Source organism: Kogia breviceps, chromosome 1 (assembly GCF_026419965.1).
Source record: "Kogia breviceps isolate mKogBre1 chromosome 1, mKogBre1 haplotype 1, whole genome shotgun sequence".
NCBI classification, from domain to species: Eukaryota; Metazoa; Chordata; class Mammalia; order Artiodactyla; family Physeteridae; genus Kogia; species Kogia breviceps.
In genome coordinates, this window is record NC_081310.1 from 1,719,868 (window position 1) to 1,740,916 (window position 21,049).

The 21,049-nt window shown below is 47.4% G+C and overlaps 1 protein-coding gene across 3 annotated transcripts in view; it reads right to left on the reverse strand.

Moving 5' to 3' along the window:
• CAMSAP2 (calmodulin regulated spectrin associated protein family member 2) overlaps positions 1 to 6,006 on the reverse strand; it is a 96,786-nt gene extending 90,780 nt beyond the window's left edge. For 2 of the 3 annotated variants that reach the window (XM_067027408.1, XM_067027410.1), the window contains exon 1: positions 5,627 to 6,006. In XM_067027408.1, coding sequence (XP_066883509.1) covers positions 5,627 to 5,765 — 139 coding nt within the window. In that variant the 5' untranslated portion in view covers positions 5,766 to 6,006. The remainder of the gene's footprint in view (positions 1 to 5,626) is intronic. The other variant, XM_067027407.1, reaches the window with a different exon arrangement.
• Positions 6,007 to 21,049: the final 15,043 nt, after the last annotated feature.

Consider the following 21,049-nt stretch of genomic DNA (forward strand, 5'->3'; position numbering starts at 1 on the left):
ATACCAAATTCCCTAACGTGGCCCTTCAAACAATCCCAATTTACCTTCCAAGCTGCATCTCCCAGCACACGTCACATAAACCCCCTGCAATCCTACTGGTCTGTGTTGCTGCCCTGACGGCACTCGGGCCCTGAGCTCTGCGCTGGCACACAGGCCACGTGCTGCACCCGCCACCCACCCGTATCTGCCACTCGGGCATGGTTTAAATACCTGTAGTTTTTGACACTGTGAATAAGGCCACCCACCTGGAAACTTTCTCCTTCCAGGGGCCTCAGTGTCTTTACGCTTTCTTAATTCTCTTCCTAACGCTCTGCTCTAATTCCACCTTCTTTTCCTCAGCCTCCTCTCAAAACTATTCTAAGTGTTCACCACCCTAGATTCTGTCTCAAATCTTTCCTATTGCCCTATGGGGTCACCCACCTCTGATTTCCATTACACTTTACGCGCAGAAGATTCCCAAATTGCTACTTGGTGGCCTCACCTGCTCAGTCATACTGCCTCCCCACATTCACAGCTCCTGCCGTGCCAGATTTCTCAGGCAGGGTATCCGGCCAACACATCGAGCTCAAGGTTCCCCAGAACAAAGCTGACTTGCCATTCAACTTGCTGCGCTCCATCTCTGCCAACGGCACTGGACTCACCCTCCCAGGCACCAAATCTCAGACGCTCAGGTAACCTCATTCTCCTCACAACCTCAGGGGACCTCATCCTCTCCCCACGCACCCCAAATTCAGTCATTTAGAAACACTAGGGATTATACCTTTGTAATGTTTTTTCTACCTTTTGCCTCTTTTGCATTAATTTGACTTCTCCCCAAACAGCACATGGTAAAGTGGGCAGCCTGAAATCAGGTTCAGAACACAGCACCATGAGCTGGGTGGCTTTGGGTGAGTCCCTAACCCTCCGGGCCTCATCTCCCCATCAGTAGCACCGGAGTGATGGACAGTTTCCAGCTCTCAAGGCTGTCATGAGGATTAGAACGAGATGATCCACGCAAAGTGACCAACACACAGTAAGTGCTCAATAAATACCAGCAGCATGTCCGCGCAGCTGCTTCAAGCTCTCACCGTCTCTTGCCCAGACCCCTCCAAGAACTTCCCGAACAGGCCTCTCTCTCTGCAATCAGTCTCTCTTAACCACGGTGCTGTCCCCTGACAGCACATCCTTCACACGTGCATCAGAGTCAGGTGTGAGACAAGATTTTGAGAAAACGTGTTGGGATATACAAAGAAATGAAATAAGGGGTATTTAAAATAGCACATGATTTTATATTCTGCTATATGTTTTGTAGTTTGTATCAAACTACACGGTATGAAAGGGAGAACGATAGTCGATAAGGTTGAAATGATAAAGTGACACTAGGAATCGGGCCTTAAGTTCCATGTTACGAACTCCAAATGCTGGGAGTTCCCTGGCGGTCCAGGGGTCACTGCCATGGCCTAGGTTCAATCCCTGACTGGGGAACTGAGATCCTGCAAGCCTCACAGAGCTGCCTCCAAATGCAAGAACTTAGTAAGGAAGAAGGTCATATCAGGGTTTGTACCCACCGTTCTCCCCAAAGCACTTAAAGCAAACGCGGTAATATCACTGCTAAATGGGTTAAGCTGTTCAAATACAGTAGACACAGCACAGTTTAACTTCCCCCTCTTCCACAATTTGCTTAAAGTATCTATTTGGTTTACAGATTAAAATTCACCTAAACAAACCTGTTCTTCATTTGATCAAAACTGTACCTGCATCCTTCCACAAAATAAACTATGAAGATTTGGGTTATTTGGAATATTTTTAGTGTAAAGAAAAAGAATATGATTCCAAGCGCTGATAGAAGACTTCAAACTAAGTTAATACTCTATTTGCTTTCTAGGTATTACAATGCTGGCGCTTTATTTACCTTTTATAGTTCAGTAACTTCATTCTGTGCCCAAAATTGATTTCTAGCTATCATTTTTAATGAATTTTCCAACATACCGTTTAAAATTGACTTCTTTTTAATATGTCAAAAGTTAGAAACTTTCTCACGGAAAAAGACTAAATTGGTGCCTGAGGACCGGACATGCCATCATTAAAGAAGTGATTTTAGTAAATCATTAACTTAAATTCGGGCTGATGTTTTGAATGATTAACCGAATACCACTAGCAATATCCCTGAAATATGTTGTCTGCTAACATCTGCCATGTAACAGTGTCTGGAGCAAATGCAGAAAATTTACGTCAAAAGAAATGGAACATTACATCTTTTCAACTCACTCCATATAAATGTATACTTTGAAAGACTGTTGGTTAAAGAATAAACAAAATGTACAAAGATAACATTCTTAATAATATAATTTCTTGTTACTAAGGGACTCGTAAGGCCTTCTAAGCTTGATTTTCATTCCATTTTGAATATGACTTTCATCCACTCTAACTGTTGCCAAGACAACTGTAAGTACCAACAAAGTTCATCTAAGCCATCTGAGAGTGTGTTAAGAGCTGCCCATCCTTTAAAGAAAAGAAGTCAGTAAGACTTCTCACGCGTGCCGTATGCCCGTGCTCCACACCGGCACGTGAGAGGCTTACTCTGCAGGGCGGGGTAAACGGCGCAGGCTGAAGAGTCGGAAAGACCTGCGCTGGTCCGCACAATCCACCACTCGCCAGGTGTTCAACCTTTGAGCAAATTCACCTGAGCGTCTTCCCTCACCTGCAGAATGAGGACGTTATCCTTCCAGAGGGAGGCTGTGGGAATAAACGAAGCAATGTGCTTGAGGTATCGGGCATGCAAGAGGCATGCCTGCCCTCACCAACGCCATACCCACCCTTCAGTCAGACGATGAAGTCAAAGCTCACGTCTGCCCGTACTAAAACTGTGGCCGTGGGGAGGTTGTTTAACCTCTCTGCTCTGGCGGCCTCTCTTTTTTAAATGGGGAGGACGCTACCTACGTCACAGAGCTGCTGTAAGTCCCGAATACACAACATAAGGCAGAGCACCTAGCGCAGCACCCAGGCACACCCCACATTCCACTGATGCTCTCTTCCTTCCTCTTCTCTTCTTTGCCGAGCGTGTTCAGCACTTGTTTCTCAAGTGGTCCAGGATCTAGTAAACTTGCCTGACACGTATCCAGAGAGTAGGCCGCTCTCTGGTTAGGAACCCTTGTGAATCCAGGGCAACACTGTGGCATCTGTACTACGAGCTTCCTCTCAGTTTCAGAAGGAAAGAAAATGCTTTTGCTACTCCCTCTCCCTTCCACTTTGTACACATTGCTTTTCCACAGAGGTCACTACATCAATTTCACTCTCTCCATCGTTTCTAAATACTTAAATAGGGACTTCCCTGGCAGTCCACTGGTTAAGACTTTGCCTTCCGGGCTTCCCTGGTGGCGCAGTGGTTGAGAAGCCGCCTGCCGATGCAGGGGACACGGGTTCGTGCCCCGGTCCGGGAAGATCCCACATGCCACGGAGCAACTAAGCCCGTGAGCCATGGCCGCTGGGCTTGCGCGTCCGGAGCCTGTGCTCCGCAACAGGAGAGGCCACAACAGTGAGAGGTCCGCATACCGCAAAAAAAAAAAAAAAAAAAAAAAAAAGACTTTGCCTTCCAATGCAGGGGGTGCAGGTTCGATCCCTGGTCAGGGAGCTGAGATCCCACATGCCTATGCCTCCCGGCCAAAAAACCAAAAACATAAAACAGAAGCCATATTGTAACAAATTCAATAAAGACTTTAAAAAATGGTCCACATCAAAAAGAAAACTCTTAAAAAAAAAAACTTAAATAGCTTTCATTTCTCCTCTAAATGGATATTAGCTTCAGTATGCTGCTTAAGTTAAAACCAAAATACATCAATTATTTTCACCACCGATATCAGTGGTGCCAGAAAACAAAAATATACTAACACTTTGTGTTTCCTCCGAGGTGTTTCTCTACACATTTAGTTCCAAAGAAATCTTTAAAATCTGAATTATTTCAAAATAAATTTTTTATTATACTTACTCCTGATGCTAGTTTTAAAACCTTTAACATTGGGACTTCCCTGGTGGCACAGTGGTTAAGAATCCGCCTGCCAATGCAGGGGACACGGGTTTGAGCCCTGGTCCAGGAAGATCCCACGTGCTGCAGAGCAACTAAGCCCACGCGCCACAACTACTGAGCCCACGTGCCACAACTACTGAAGCCCGCATGCCTAGAGGCCCTGCTCCGCAACAAGAGAAGCCCGTGCACTGCAACGAAGAATAGCCCCCGCTCGCCGCAACTAGAGAAAGCCTGCGCGCAGCAACGAAGACCCAATGCAGCCAAAAATAAATAAATAAATAAAACCTTTAACATCTTTCTACTTCAATATCAAAGCATGATAATTCAAATAAAACAAAAGGTGTCATAAGCACAAAATCACTGTAACGTGAAGTGTCCCTCAAAACTAATTCAAAGAGTTTTCTAAACACTGAGATTCATTTGCTAGTTAACTAAATATGCAGTCCTGATAGTCACCTGTGTATGTATCCAGCTGTGTATGTTTAAACAGTAAGAATGAATTAAAACATTTACCCACAAATTTTCACGGTCCTAAAATCGGAAATAAGCCATCCTCTTCCCCTCAAAACAAAACAGAACAAAAACCCTGTATTTAACATCTGGAGAAAAGTCTGTAAATACTAAGAAACTTCTCAATGAATATTTTACACATCCAACATTTATTAAGTAGGCCACAGAAATCTTACAAAACAACTCAAAGTTAACAGATTAAATTACCTTCCAGGAGCATCTCCACGTGAGAAGGTAATGCTTTCAGAGCTCCACAACATGGGCTCCTAAAGCAACAGCTAAGGACAACAGGAGGCCCTTTTCCTGTCATTTTGCAAAGACTGGGTAAAGGCGGGAGCGTCTGACGCCTACTGTCCTACACAATTTGTGTCAACAGCACATGCCCTCAAAAAACTCTTCTATTAAAAAAAAAAAAAAAAAATTCCACAGTTGGGAGTTGTTGTTTTTCTTAATTTATGAAGCCAAAATGTTTGGGAAAAGGAATGTGTCTGAACACGAAGTAAAAATAGGACGTAACAGTCAGCAAGCTGAATATCGGGTTTAAATAACTGGTTTAACAGAGCCTGAAACGTGTACGGGAGGACACGGGCTTCAAGAATGACGACAAAAATTAATACCGAGCTCCGACAGAGGCCACGGCACAGTCCACGCATCCTGAATCGCAGCCATGGTTACAAATGTCAAAATCACCGTAGTCTGTGTGCCATCCACCTCCTTCCAATAATAACGAAACCAATTGAGATTTCTCGGTGGTGTAATCACAACTATGACTGTGGGGGAAGTGAATGCAGCACGATGAGGAAAATACCACAAATCAAAACCACCCCACGTAAAAACATGACAAAATTGGTCACTGGGGGGGGGGAACAACAAAAAAACACCCACTTTTGCTATCCAATAAAGGAAATCTGGCCGCATCCCACCTGCCCAAATCAAGGGCTCCTGATTGAAGAGCAAACGTGCGTTATCCCCCCTCCTTTCTTCTCCCATCGCGTCCCCGAGCCTGTGCGCGGAGACACGCGAGAGGGGGACCAGAGGACGGGAAACAAAACGGGGACGCGCGCAGCCTGCGGGGACGGAGGGACGGAGGGATGGGGGGCGGGCACCACGTACCTGTCCCGAAGGCCTTGGCCACCAGCCAGGCCAGATTGCAGGCGATTTTGGCCCTGGAGAAGTCGTAGTGGTCGAAGGGCTTGATGTCTGGAACAATGAACGTCCTCCTCCCGTCCCGGGGGTCTGCAGCATCCCCCATCTTCACGCGCTCGGGGCGCCGGCCCGCCCTTCACATGGTGCTGCCGGCCGCGGGGGAGGCGCTGGGGGGTGGGGGTCGGGGTCTGGGTCCGGGTCGCTCAGAGCATCGGCCCCGCGCGCCCGGCCCGGGATGAGGCGGTGCCGCGTCCGGCTGTCCCGCGAGCCTCCCGCGAGCGCGCGTGCGGGCGCCTCCCCTTTGTCTCGGCGCGGCCGGGCCCGGGCGCGGCGGGGGCGTCCTCAGCGGTCACGTCGCGGGGGCCGTCCCGCCATCGCGCCGCCCGCAGCGCCGCCCTCAGCTCGCGGCCCTGCCCTCGGGGCGCCCGCCGGCCGGAGCGCGGGGCCGCTGGGACTCGCCGGAGACGCGGCCGGGGGACTCGGGCGGCCCCCACCCGGCGCAGCCGAAGCCGCCGCGGAGAACGTCAAAGTCCCTGCGGCGCGGGCGCCGACAGCCGTCCCTCCTGGCGTCCGCTCCCCGCCGCCGCCGCCGCCGCCGCCGCGCTGCCGCCCCGCGCCCTCCGCCTCGCGGACGCAGTCAGCCCGGCGCTCGGGCCCCGCCCGGCCAGCCCTGCCCCGCGCTTCCCCTGCGGCCGCCCGCGCTGTACCGCCTCCGCCGCCGCAGCTGCGGTCCTCCAGCTGCCGCACTGGACCGAGCGGCGGCGCGGGCCTGCGCATGCGTCCTCGCGCGGCCCGCCCCGCCCGCCGCCCCGCGGGGGTCCAGGCGGCCCGCGGAGCATGCGCGGTGGCGGCGGCGGCTCTGCCGGTCAGCCGGGTGCACGTCCTGGCGTCCTGGCCCGGCGTGGGGCGGCCGCTGACCCTGCTGGAGAGGCCGGGAGGGAGCGGGAGACGGGCCTCGCCGTGGCTTTCGTGTTTTCGCGACGCAGTGCTGAGGCACAGAGAACTGATATATATTAAAATGCTTATTCGGTGACACACACTTTGTTGCCAACGTGAGCCTAAGCAAGTCCATCTAGTCCTCGAAGTAACCCGAGGGGGTGGGTGTGATCGCCGGTTGGCCACAGAGGTATAGAGGTCAAGTGGGGTGATTAAGTCACACGTGGGGCTTGACCAGGACTGAGGATCTGGGAAGCTCCGCAGTGTTGATTTCATGACTTCAGGATACTTTCCTCCATGCTCTCCACTTAAATGTCGTCTCTCGGGAGGCGACACATCCATCAGCGCCTCCGAACGAAGCATCAGTTCCTGCACGAAGCCAACCGCAAGACCTGGCGTCCACAAACCCTTGTGGCTGCATTTTGTCAGAGCCGCTCCGTTTTCCCGAAGGGGTATCTTCTCAGATGTCAGTGTCCCGGCTCGGCCGTGCTCCTTCTGTCCCCTTCGCTCACTCCTACTCGGCCCGCAAGGCTCTCACAGGAATCACCTCCTCCTGGAAGCCTTCCCTGACAGCTCTTGGTCCTCCCCGTCAGGGCTGCCAGGCAGCTGCTCTCCTGTTCCCAGAGCACCGTGCTCTTGTTCCGTCCCGGCTCTCGCGCACATACTGTCCATGCAGTCATCTAGGACTCGTCTGTCTTCCCACTGATGATAGCGTCTATATCTCCCGCACCCGTGTAGGGCCCAACCCGTAGTACCTGCTCAATTAATGTACAAGGACTCGGGATGGATATCATTGTAGTTCACTCTTGGAGCTTATTTAACTCAGAATTCCTCGCATTATCTCCTCTCAACACACTATCGAATTTTAATCATGTCCAACCTGTGTTATCTCCATTTCACACACATACAGAAGAGGAAAGCTCAGAAAAATTTGAAAATTACCCCATATCACACAACTCGTAAGCTGGATGACCCAAGATTTGAACCCAGGACTGTCTTACGCCAAAGCCCATGCTTTAACTACTCGGCGCCCCCTGCCCTTAAGATAGAAGCAGGTTGGGGGTGGGGAGGGGGCTTTGGACCCTACTATCTAAAAGGGCAGCTCCACTGCCAAGCAGGCGCCTTTGATCCCTACAAATACTCCCCCGGAACCTAGTAGGGCATTACAGATAAACCTACTAACAATATGGGCGACAAGAATAATACACCACAGGGTGGATGATGTCATTCTTCAATAAGTGAATGAATATTAATGAGGTATTTCTCATGGGCAAGGCCTTTTGCGAGCTCATTCAGGGGATAATAAAACTAGCGTATGAATAATAGTTGACACAGCACATTCATACGATAACTACCTTAATTCTCACATCCGTGCTGTGAAATAGGCGTTATTACTATCTTCCAATTCTACATACAGGACTGAGGGCCAGAAGGGTTAAGCTGCGTGGGTAAAGATTTCACGGTTGCTTCACACCTGAGTCTGGCTTCAAAAACAAGCACAGGGGCTTCCCTGGTGGCGCCGTGGTTGAGAGTCCGCCTGCCGATGCAGGGGTCACGGGTTCGTGCCCCGGTCTGGGAAGATCCCACATGGGCCCGTGAGCCATGGCCGCGCTGAGCCTGCGCTGTCCGGAGCCTGTGCTCCGCAACGGGAGAGGCCACAACAGTGAGAGGCCTGCACCGCAAAAAACCCACAAAAAACAAAAACAAGCACAGGCCTTCTGGCTCCACTCCCCGGGCTCCTTTCCCTGTGCCTGTTCCCTCCCCAGATTATGGAGGCTGACATGTACATAAATAAATATAATACAATGACGTAAAAGAGGTAATTGCACAAAAAGTGCAGAGGGAACATCCGGATAGAAGGATCAGGAGGGTTTCGTAGAGACTTCTGTTAAACCGAATGTCCTCAAGTTCACCTTCAACGAAATCCTAAAGTGACAAGTCAAATTAAGAGAAACCCATATACCGGAAAGGTTGAAGAGAGATGCCAAAGCATTTCACCAGGCACCGTGGCCATCTGCAAACCAGCGCAAGATTCTCGAGGCCAGAAACCACGCCCACCCAGCTCTATGCTGTGTTTGTGACCTTCGCTCACAGAGGGTGCTGGGTGAACGCTTGCTGAATTTTACTGAAAACAATTTCAACCTAAATAAACACGATGAGGAAGAGAAGGAAGCACAGACAGTTGCTCTGCTTGTCCTTTGATTCGCTGGTGATGCATTTAGTAGCGATGGCGTAACTCTGACCCCAATTGGGGAGGAGTGTGTGTAGGAATGGGGGAAAAAAAAATGCCTACACAAAGAGCAGCTTTTACTTTCAGGGAGGCTGTGAAACTTGGGGTCATAGTAGGAGGCTATTATTAACAGAGAAACACCCTGAGTACAAAGAAGAAGGATTTACTTTCAGGGAGACAGACACTCTAATAGGGTGCTCTTTGTGATACCTTCCGAATGATCCCTTTTAACAACTGGAAATCTCTGCAGAGTACCGCTGTCAAAAAGAAACGCTCTCCGCTGCCTTCTTGAGGTATCTGACTTCATTAAAAAACAGAAACAAAACCCAATGATTCTTTGGGCCAGCTTGTCCGACTGCACAGCCATCCCTCTATTTTTTATCTCCAGGCTTGGAATCTATCCATCAGGCAACAGTTACACTATTCCTACATGTCTATTCCCCCTCCTCTCTGTTTTAAAAGTTGATCTCCTTTCTCCTGGAAAATCCACAATGTCAGCCAGACTTCCTTCCTGGGGGCCATCCTCCATTTCTCTGTCTTTGGATAGACTCATAAATTTATTCATTCATTCATAAGCCAATATTGATTGAGTACCTGGGTGCTAAGGCTGCAGTGTCGAGCAAGACAGCTGAGAAAGCAAATTCTGATGGGAAAACTGAGAGATCCCGGGGCCTGGGCAGCCCAGCTCTCCTCCCGTTGCCATGATTACATCTTCGTAGGCTCAGAGCCTTGTTACTTCACCCACAGAAATCGTCACTGCGTCCCCTTGGAAACAGAGAAACACTACAGTACACTAAGCACTACTGTAAGAATGCACGGTACTTTTTTTTTTTTTTTTTTTTTTGCGGTACGCGGGCCTCTCACTGTTGTGGCCCCTCCCGTTGCGGAGCACAGGCTCCGGACGCGCAGGCGCAGCGGCCACGGCTCACGGGCCCAGCCGCTCCGCGGCACGTGGGATCCTCCCGGACCGGGACACGAACCCGCGTCCCCTGCATCGGCAGGCGGACTCTCAACCACTGCGCCACCAGGGAAGCCCGCACGTTACTTCTTTAACTGAGCGCATGTATTCACATGCTGTCATCCGTTTTCAATCCGTTACCCTAACAGGAGCTAATGCTTATTGAGCACTCTCTGTGTATCAGGCCCTGTTCCACATACATTAACTTATTTAACCTTCACCACAGCCCTATTTTCCTCATTTGGCAAATGGGGTAACCAAGGTACAGAGGACTTAAGGAAGCGGTGGAGACTTTTATGTTATTTTGAAGCTCAAGGAAATAGAATAAGTCACCTTTGCATCAAGCAGGTTAAGAGTGACCGGCAGGGGTGGGGTAGGTTTAAGAAAGACGAGAATGCTAAGCTAACCTATGACAATAAGGCGTTAAACCAGCTGAAGTGCAGCCGCATCTGATAAACCAAAAGCTGGGGTAGAAGAGTGTGGCCGGACGGCGGGCCCCCATCGTTTCTGGACGCGGCTGTGGTTTGTGTCCGCAGAGCTGACAGTTTTACAAGGATTTTTACCTCATCAACCTTCACGACGACTCCAGCAAGGCCTGTGTGCTCTGAGGCCAAGTGTGGAGCTGGGGCAGCTGAGACACGGGGACCCCTGAAACCTCCCAGCGGGGCCCCGTAAGTCAGTGTCCAAACCCAACCGTGAAGCCTGGCCCTCAGCTTCCCAGGGGCGGCCTCCCGTTCCCCAGATACCTAAGACATTTGTCCTTTATTTACTCCCTGCTCAAACCTGAGTGTCCAGTAACGGGCAATGCTTCTACCACTTTCAGAATCATTGAAGACGGGTAAGGATATTGGAGCAAACAGAAAGAACACCAGTCTGGGGGAACTCCCTGGTGGTCCAGTGGTTAGGGCTCTGAGCTCTCACTGCCGGGGCCGGGTTCAATCCCTGGTCAGGGAACTAAGATCCCACAAGCTGCATGGTGTGGCCAAAAAGCAAACAAACAAAACAAAAAACAAGGAAAGGGAGTGAGGGCTCCCCTGGTGGCGCAGTGGTTAAGAATCCACCGGCCAATGCAGGCGACACGGGTTCGAGCGCTGGTCGGGTAAGATCCCACATGCCGCAGAGCAACTAAGCCTGCGCACAGCTACCGAAGCTCGTGCAGCTGGAGCCCATGCTCCGCAACAAGAGAAGCCACCGCAGTGAGAAGCCCGCGCACCGCAACGAAGAGTGGCCCCTGCTCGCCGCAACTAGAGAAAGCCTGCGTGCAGCGACAAAGACCCAACGCGGCCATAAATAAATAAATTTATTTTGAAAAAAAAAAAAAAAAAAGGAGTGAGGACCCTGGGGTCCACTACTGTTTGGCCACGTGATTTGGGGGAACACATGTCACTTCTCTGCTCTCCGATTTCCACTTCTGTAAAACAAAGGAGGTGGAGTTAGGCAAATTCTAAGGTACCGCCAAAGCCAACAGTCCACAGTGCGAGGGTGACATCTCTGTACTTTACCAGACCATAACTGAAGGTTTAGTCAGTCCGCTGGCTAGCGTTCAAGATTTAAATCTTTAGAGCAGAAGTTACTTTGTTTAATTTCCAGAAAGCATTAGGATAGGATAATGCAAAAAGGCTAGGGGAGGTTACAGGACAAGAACTGGGGCCCTCTAGGGAAGGCGAGGACCAAATAAAAACTGGAAGGGGACGTCCCTGGCGGCCCAGTGGTTAAGACTCCGCATTCCCAACGCAGCAGGGAAGGGGGCACGGGCTCAATGCCTGGTGGGGGAAGATCCCACATGCTGCATGACTCCGCCAAAAAAAAAACTGGAAGGAGTGTAGCAAGAGGGAATGGGTGCAGCTGTTTGTGGGTAAATCCAGTCGTTCTGCTACTAGAGTCACCAAGGTCTAGAGTTTTAGAACATCCCCTAGTCACTCATGAAGATTTTGTTCTTTTTATCAAGTTCTTGATGGAAACGTCCCACATATCCACCAGTAGAGGATTGTGTCAAGGCTGATCAAATAAATTACGCTGTACATCAGGATCATATAGAGAGATCCCCAAGACATCATATGGTCAAGTAGAAAGAGGGGTGCAGAGTAGTAGGTTTTAGTTGGTATTTCGAAAACGTGCCTGATATGTTACTATAAATTCAGATTATGAAGCATCGGGTATATATTAAAATGTGGGAATCTATCATAAAATAACAATAAAAAAATTCTCAGTACTAAAAAACCCCGAAAACCAAAAACCGAAAACCAAAATACAGATTCATGACTCTCCATGGCTATTCCTGAACGTTTGAACAAGACATTGGGGGAGAAGGTGAGACCTAGCTTTCTCTTTAAACGCTTTGGTACCTTTTGATTCACACGCGTCTTTACTTATTCCAAATAGTAACTTAATCTATTTTAAACTCACCTCTTCACTCTTTCCTGCGATGTGGCTTCGGCTCCCCCCCGAACCACTGACACTGTGCTCGCAAAAGTCCTTCAGCGCTTCCCTGGGGGCGCAGCGGTTGAGAGTCCACCTGACGGTGCAGGGGACACGGGTTCGTGCCCCGGTCCGGGAGGATCCCACGTGCCGCGGAGCGGCTGGGCCCGTGAGCCGTGGCCGCTGCGCCTGCGCGTCCAGAGCCTGTGCTCCGCAGCGGGAGAGGCCACAACAGTGAGAGGCCTGCGTACCGCAAAAAAAAAAAAAAAAGTCCTGCAGGAGCTCCTGTTGTGACTCCTGTGCTCCTGTTTCTTTGGCCCCCGTGGCGTGTGGCACTTAAACTGCCCCTTTGCTCCTGAGGCCATCTTCTCTCTCAGGTTCTGTGGGCTCCGGGAGGCCCGTGTTCTCCCTGCTGTCCTTCCAAGCGCAGCAGAGGAGATGGTCAAAATTCAGCCCTTGGGCCCCCCCTTCCTCTACACTCCTGCTCGTGGCAGCACAGGGAGGTCCTTATGGCTTCAGCTGTCATCACTGGACCAGGCAGTTCCCTAATCCGCGTCCCAGCTTCTGACTCGCACGTGCTGCTAGCATGTGTCATCGTCCTGGAGCCCTGCGCCCAACCCATCCAAGTATCTCTCACTTCCGTTCCCTCTCATCCACTCCCACCACATCTCACTTTCTGAGCCCGCAGGTGAACGTGAGAATCTTCCTGACCCTGAATATTCGGATAGTCAACAAATATCCACAACCAGCAGACTTTCATGGTTTCAGACTATGTGTCTGATACTGTCCTAGGCCTTTCACATTCTGCAGCTTATTGAATTGAATAACGAGATAGCATGTGATCGAGGTGTTCATCGCATTTTACAGCTGGAAAATGGAGGCCCAGAGAGAGTAAGAGAATTCCTCAAGGTTTCACGGGGAGAACAGAGTGGACCCTCAAAGTCACGGCTCCTGATTTCAAGGTCAGGAAGCTCTCTATCCGCACACACCTGCTTGCGTGCTCGGCCTGGCTTCCTAGACGCGGTCTAAACATTTGCCTTGACTCTGAGGATCGCCTACAGAATGGCCTTCGCTACGTTTGTATTTCCCCAGTACTCTCTCCAGGACAAATCGAGCCAACCCGCTCTCAACACCTCGAACATACTGAATCCTTTCCCAGGCTTATTGGTTTGGATGATTTTTTTTTAACCTCCTTCCATAACACCCTCCACCAGACCAACATGAGCTATCAAAACCCTCTCATCTTTCAATATCTACCTCAAATGCCACCTTCTCCAGGAAGCCTTTACTGCCCCACCCTTGGCTTCCCGGATCGATTTGTGCCCTTTTATGGTTAAGTTTTGTCTTGAATTATAATTCTTTCTGTGCAACATAAGAGACAATCTTCTCATGCAGCTCAATAGTAAAAAAACAAACAACCCAATCCAAAAATGGGCAGAAGACCTAAATAGACATTTCTCCAAAGGAGACACACAGACGGCCAGCAAACACGTGAAAGGATGCTCAGTATCACTAATCATTAGAGAAACGCAGACCAACACTGCAATGAGGTGTCACCTGACACGGGTCAGAATGCCCGTCATCAGAAAATCTACAAACAATAAATGCTGGAGAGGGTGTGGAGAAAAGGGAACCCTCTTGCACTGTTGGTGGGAATGTAAACTGATACAGTCACTATGGAGAACAGTATGGAGGTTCCTTAAAAGACTAAAAATAGAGTTACCATATGACCCAGCAATCCCACTACTGGGCATATACCCAGAGAAAACCATAATTCAAAAAGACACATGCACCCCAGTGTTCACTGCAGCACTATTTACAATAGCCAGGACATGGAAGCAACCTAAATGCCCATCAACAGAAGAATGGATACAGAAGATGTGGTACATATATACAATGGAATATTACTCAGCCATAAAAAGGAACAAAATTGGGTCATCTGTAGAGACGTGGTTGGATGTAGAGACTGTCATACAGAGTGAAGTCAGTCAGAAAGAGAAAAACAAACATCGTAGATTAACGCATATATGTCGAATCTAGAAAACTGGTACAGATGAACCGGTTTGCAAGGCAGAAATAGAGACACAGACGTAGAGAACAAACGTATGGACACCAAGGGGGGAAAGCGGGGTGGGGTGGGGCGGTGGTGGGATGAATTGGGCGATTGAAATCGACATGTGTATAAAACTGATGACTAATAAGAACCTGCTGCATAAAAAATAAATAAAACACAATTTTAAAAAACAAACAAACAAAAAAGAGAAGAGACAATCTTATTCTGCTTCATAACCTCCCTCGGTGCCTAATGTGTAATAGACCACAGGAAGTATTTGTTGAATAGAAGAAAGAATCAGTGAATTAACAGGTAACAAAAAATACACATTAACACACATTCTAAGACCGTGAAACAGACCAATATAACTTAACTAGCTTATACGGGAATTAAAAATGGAAGGTTAACCTCCTTAATACTGTACTAAGTCGTTTCCATTAGTTCCTAAATATCAGTCTATTATTTTTATTAGAATTTATAGTGAGAAAATGTAGTGATTTTTTCCATAAACTAGTTTTCTTCCTCTGAAGGACTATTTTTTATTATGAGATTGTTCCCTTCCTGATAGTTTTCTGTTAAAATGTCCTTTCTCTCAGGGAATAACCATGATTATTGACGATGGCTGGGCTTTTTGTATCCTCATTTAGAGAAATGAAAAGTGCACAACCCTGTATTTTCTCCTCTCCAGTTTATTTACTTATTCACTTATTTGGGAACCATCGCTGCTCTGTGAAATCCCAGTCTGGAGGTCACTGCTCTAATCGACCGAACTAAGTGAATTAGTCCTGCCTAGCTTCTTAAACAAAACTGGCTCCATCAGAAGGAGAAAAACAAATACCGTATGCTAACACATATATATGGAATCTAAGAAAAAAAAATGTCATGAAGAGACTAGGGGTAGGATGGGAATAAAATACAGACCTACTAGAGTAATGGACTTGAGGATATGAGGAGGGGGAAGGGTAAGCTGTGATGAAGTGAGAGAGTGGCATGGACTTATATACACTACCAAATGTAAACTAGATAGCTAGTGGGAAGCAGCCGCATAGCACAGGGAGATCAGCTCGGTGCTTTGTGACCACCTAGAGGGGTGGGATAGGGAGGGTGGGAGGGAGGGTGACGCAAGAGGGAAGAGATATGGGAACATATGTATATGTATAACTGATTCACTGTGTTGTAAAGGAGAAACGAACACACTATTGTAAAACAGTTATACTCAAATAAAGATGTTTAAAAAAAATTATTTTGCTGTTAAAAAAAAAAACAAAAATGGCTCCAAATAGCATTGAGAAAAACAAAGCACAAATGTGTTATTTTTGTGTTATCATATTTGCTATGGAAACAGTTATCACTCTCGTTTCAAATATGTTCGTATTTGAACCAGTGATGGCATATGGGCTAAATTTTCCTTCTTTTTTAGTCACTAAAAATATAAATCAATTCTTCCTTTAAACCTCATTAGGAGTTACGCTTCAACTTTTGTGGACCTCTTTCTAAATGGATTTCGAACTGTTGCTGAAGATAGGATACGGTCGTTCCTTTCGTGATGCCCTATAGACAGCTAGAAAAATGTACTACCCTCTCTCTCTCTGACGTTTGATCTTTTGGGCCAGGCTACTAGGAGGATACTGAATATATGATTTTGATTAACAGTAACAAAATACGGTGGCTTCCTTCTCCGGATTTAGTTCTCTCATCTGTCCCCATCTTCCTCCTCATTTTCTACATCAGAGAAATGCAGCTTCCTGTTTAGTTTCTTCTGGTGTTGATTTAAAGGTTCTGGATAAAACTGGAAGAGGAAAATTACAGCTTGAGCTTGAGCATTTGAAAAGGCAAAAGCTTGTGGCATCCAAAATGATATTGCTTATTGCGCTTGGCTAACTCAACATTATTTTTGCCACTTGAGAAACACTTAGGGTCTTCAAAATCAAAGCTGGGGCTTCCCTGGTGACACACACACACACACACACACACACACACACACACACACACACACACACACACAGAAGTCAAAGCTGGAGTTGAAAAGGCAGGAAAAGCAACAAATGGCCCAGTGGGTTAAAAGTGTGCAGAGATCGTCCTCCCCAAACAAAAGAGGTGTCCTTGAAAACAGAAGAAAGACTCTGGAGCTTCAGCTAATCCATTTTAAATCTGCTTAAACCTGTTTGTTATTGCATTTTAAACACTTTTTGTTACGTTAGTGGACACCATTCAGAATAATAACAACCATTTGTAAAGAGTATCAGGAGATTTTTAGTTGCAGGTAAATAGGATCGGAACCACCTGGACACGAGCGAGGAGCAAACCATTTTCTCGCCTCCGATCTTGTTTGTCCACATGAATATTCACAGAGCGGGGCTGGTTCAAGCAGGTTGGATACTTGTACATCATTGAGCTTTTGATTTCATTTGAAATGAGCTTTGCTGTTTACCTTCCACAGGCCACTTGGCTAGTGTGGCTGCCTTTTGGGGGTGAGGACGGAAGTGAGAGACGGAGCAGAGGTGAGGTGTGTGGGCTCGGAAATAAATGGTCGGAACCACAGCCTGTTCCCACATCTTGGCCAGCACTTTTTAAAGTATGTATTTTTTCATTAGGAAAAGGGAAAACAGTACAAATGACTTAAGGAACCCTACATTAATACTAAAAACAATTTAGAATACGTTCTTCAAATTGCAATTGAGTATATTTTTTATACTTAAAACTCACAATTTTTTCTCATGGTGAAAGCAATCCACATTTATTTCTTTGATTTAGAAAATACAGAAAAGCAAATGGAAAAACGAAAGACCTGTAATTTCACCACCCAGAGATATGCTTTGTACATACTTCCATATATTTTGTACCAAAGTGAGATCAATTGTATATCCCATTTGTACCTTGTTTCTTTCACATAATAGTATTATTAATATACCTTGATATTAATAATTATTCATCTAAAACATCAATTTAATGCATAGTAGAATTCCATTGTTTGGATGCATTACTTTTGTTTGTTTGTAACCAAACCCCTGTTACAGGATACTTTTGTTATTTCGAGAATTTTTGTTTTTATGATAAAGCCGTAAGGAATACCCTTGAACATACATCTTTGCTTACTTCACTGATTATTCTTAGATATGGATAAGTTCTTAAATGTGAATTGTCCATTCATTTTTGTTAAGTCTTTTGATATATATGCTATACTGCTCTTCACAGAAGTCGTACAAATTTTCGTGCATACCAGCAATATGTAAGAGTACACATTGTTTTTTAAATTTACATTTCTTTAATTGCTAACTAATGATGTTAAACATTTCTTCATAATTTTATTTGCCTTTTTTCTCTTATAAGACTAGTTTCCCATTTATCTATTACAGTATTCATCTTCTTCTATTGATTTGCGAGAGACATACTATATATTAAATATATGTTTTGTCTCTCAAATAGTCATTTTTCCAAATTTATCACTTCTTTTTAAAAAATTATTCCAAATGGGTGCACCATTTTATTTTATTTTACTTTTTATTGGGGGATAATTGCTTTACAATGTTGTGTTAGTTTCTGCTGTACAACGAAGTGAATCAGCTCTATGCATACCAATATCCCCTCCCTCGTGGACCTCCCCTCCCCCCACCCACCCATCTAGGTCATCACAGAGCACCGAGCTGAGCTCCCTGTGCTGTACAGCAGGTCCCCACTAGCTGTCTATTTTATACGTGGTAGTATCATTTCTCTTTTAATGTTACTTATAGATTTTTTTTTTTTTTTTTTTGTCGCACCACACGGCTTCTGGGATCTTAGTTCCCCGACCAGAGATTGAACCCCAGCCCTTGGCAGTGAAAGCACCAAGTCCTAACCAATGGACAGCCAGGGAATTCCCATTTATAGCATTTTTTAAAAATATAAATGTATTTATTTTTAATTTATTAATTAATTTATTTTTGCTGCGTTGGGTCTTCGTTGCAGTGTGAGGGCTTCTCATTGCGGTGGCTTCTCTTTTTTTTTTTTTTTTTTTTTTTTGCGGTACAAGGGCCTCTCACTGCTGTGGCCTCTCCCGTTGTGGAGCACAGGCTCCGGACGCGCAGGCTCAGCGGCCATGGCTCACGGGCCCAGTCGCTCCGCGGCACGTGGGATCCTCCCGGACCGGGGCACGAACCCGTGTCCCCTGCATCGGCAGGCGGACTCTCAACCACTGCGCCACCAGGGAAGCCCAGGTGGCTTCTCTTATTGTGGAGCGTGGGCTCTAGGCACACGGGCTTCAGTAGCTGTGGCACGGGGGCTCAGTAGTTGTGTCTCATGGGCTGTAGAGCGCAGGCTCAGTAGTTGTGGCGCACGGGCTTCGGTGCTCCGCGGCGTGTGGGATCTTCTTGGGCCAACGATCGAACCCTTGTCCCCTGCGTTGGCAGGCGGATTCTTAACCACTGCGCCACCAGGGAAGCCCACCACTTATGGCATTTTTATGATGTATTTGCTCTTCTGTAGTCAACTCTGTCAGTCTTTTCTTTTCCAGTTTCTACCTCAGATGTTAAACTTAGAAAGCTGTTCCTGCACTGCCACCCCACCCAAAAGGTTATATAAATGCACATATAAATTAATAAAATACACGAATGAATTGTCACAGGTATTTTGTCTGCAGAGGTATTGGGCCAGCACTGTTTTGATCTCGAGAGCATTTTTACTCTATGTAGTAACACAAGCATTTTAGTCAGAAGCATACCAACCGTGTTGATTATGAAGCTAGTGTTTTCACAGGGAGTGCCATTAGGCTCATCTAAATCTTGGGCCAGTTTCCTGTGCCGTGAAGTTAAACCGCTCTCATCTTTGTTCATTTTCTTTTGCTGTTTTACCTAAAGTCATTTTTATTGGGATTAGTTCTTTTCCATTTTCCATGTAAATTTACAAGATTTATTTATTTTTTTGTAAGACCTTGTCGGCCACATCAAATTCTAACAGCGACCTGCAGTTGTAAGTTTTCTTTTGTGGCCGACAGTTTTACTTAACAAGTTCAGCTTTCCTGAGTCACATTTTTATACCTCTAAGTTTGTTTACAGAACGGGGTTCTCCAAGCAGCTGTTTATTTATTACTGTTTTTACTGTCTGTAATCTGGGCTGTTGTCTTCTTAATTTTGTGTGGATTACTTCTTTCAGTGGTTTGCACTATGAGTCGGATAGTGGACCGGTGGGTGACGACGTCTGTAAATGCCACGTTTCACTACGGCACACGAGAGAACAAAGCGGGACCCCTTTGCCAGCCCAGGGACAGTAAGTGATGTCGTGATTTAAAATATGCCCACAAATTCTTCTTCAGGTGACGGGCCCTTCAAAAGTTGGAGGCTGATTCCCATGCCTCGAGGGTGGCCTGCAAAAAGGGACTCAATTTTAAGGAACAGGGAGGAAGCACAGGGGGCCGCATAGCCACCAGCCCAGCCCCTGGAGATGAGGTCCCAAAAGGCATGGCAGCTTTCGGCCTGCTTTCCGATCACTTGCTCCTGGAAATCCTGCCGCTATGTCGTGAGGACACGCGTGTGGTCTCTGGAGAGGCCCCCTCGGTGGAGAACTGAGGCCACGGGCCAGCAGCCCTGTGCGGGCACCACCTTGGAAGCAGATCCTCTGGGCCCCGGTCCCCAGGAAGCCAACAGAAGAGGCCACCAGCCTCCTTGGGGGGCCGAGCCACGGGGACTCAGCCAAACTGCTCCCGGACCCCTGACCCTCTGAAACTATGTAAGATAGTTTGGGGTTAATTTGTTCTCAGCCATTGGGAAGGGGAGATGACAGTGAGTTGAGGGGAGGGGTCAGAAGAGGCTTCCTGGAGGTGGCACCTGGGCAGTTATGTGCCCTCCACCAGGGATGTCACAGCCGATGGTGCCCTTCTCCGTCCTGCTCCTCCACCCTTCAGCCCACCTCTCCTTTCAGCCTCACCTCCCTACCTTCCTGTCCTTACCCTTCTTCCCCTCCCTGGTCACGCTCTCCCCCTTCTTTCTCTTCCCAATCACACAGCAATGGGAAGGGTTGGATAAACCATTCTGGATTCTTGGTAGGAAGAACACAGCTTTTATGATCATGTGTTACCCCCGCTAAAAACATTCACTTCCACGGTGCAGATTCCCGTGGGATGCAGGGGCACTCCCCACCCCCTTCATCCTCCTAAGAGGTTCATCACTTTGTGTCCACTGTGGGTGGGCAGCGCAGGATTTCAAAGGAACTGTTGGGGAAACAGATACTTATTTATAGCTCAGGGGATGTTTAAAATTAAGTGTAATACAAAAACAGGGCCCTTAAATGGTCAAATGAGACCCTTGGTTTTTACTGATGAACAGGACGAAAAGAATAGAACCATAGCCCTCCTATGCGTCTTTTGCCAAGAAGAAAATCCGCTCACAGAGATGAGGTGGACAGCTGAAAGCTCAGAAGTCAAGCCTATTTGTACCGCTTTTCAAGAGATTTGCATTTGGTGTGGTGGAACTGCTTACAGACTTGTCCATTCGCCGTAGAGCTCTCTTGGCCTCGGTTCTTCCCTTGGCTGCTCCAGTGTCCTCACAACACGGCAGCAGGATTCGCCTGGAGCAACTGACCCAAGACCACAATGCTTATAAAAGACGCCTCTGTAGTGTACGGAATAATCAGATTTCCAATTTGTTTACTCCTGTCACTCACATAAATAAAGCACCTTAACTGCCTCTTCCTTTTTTAAAAAAATATTTATTTATTTATTTGGGTCTTAGTTGCTGCAGGCGGGCTCCTTAGTTGTGGCTCATGGGCTCCTTAGTTGTGGCATGTGAACTCTGAGTTGCGGCATGCATGTGGGATCTAGTTCCT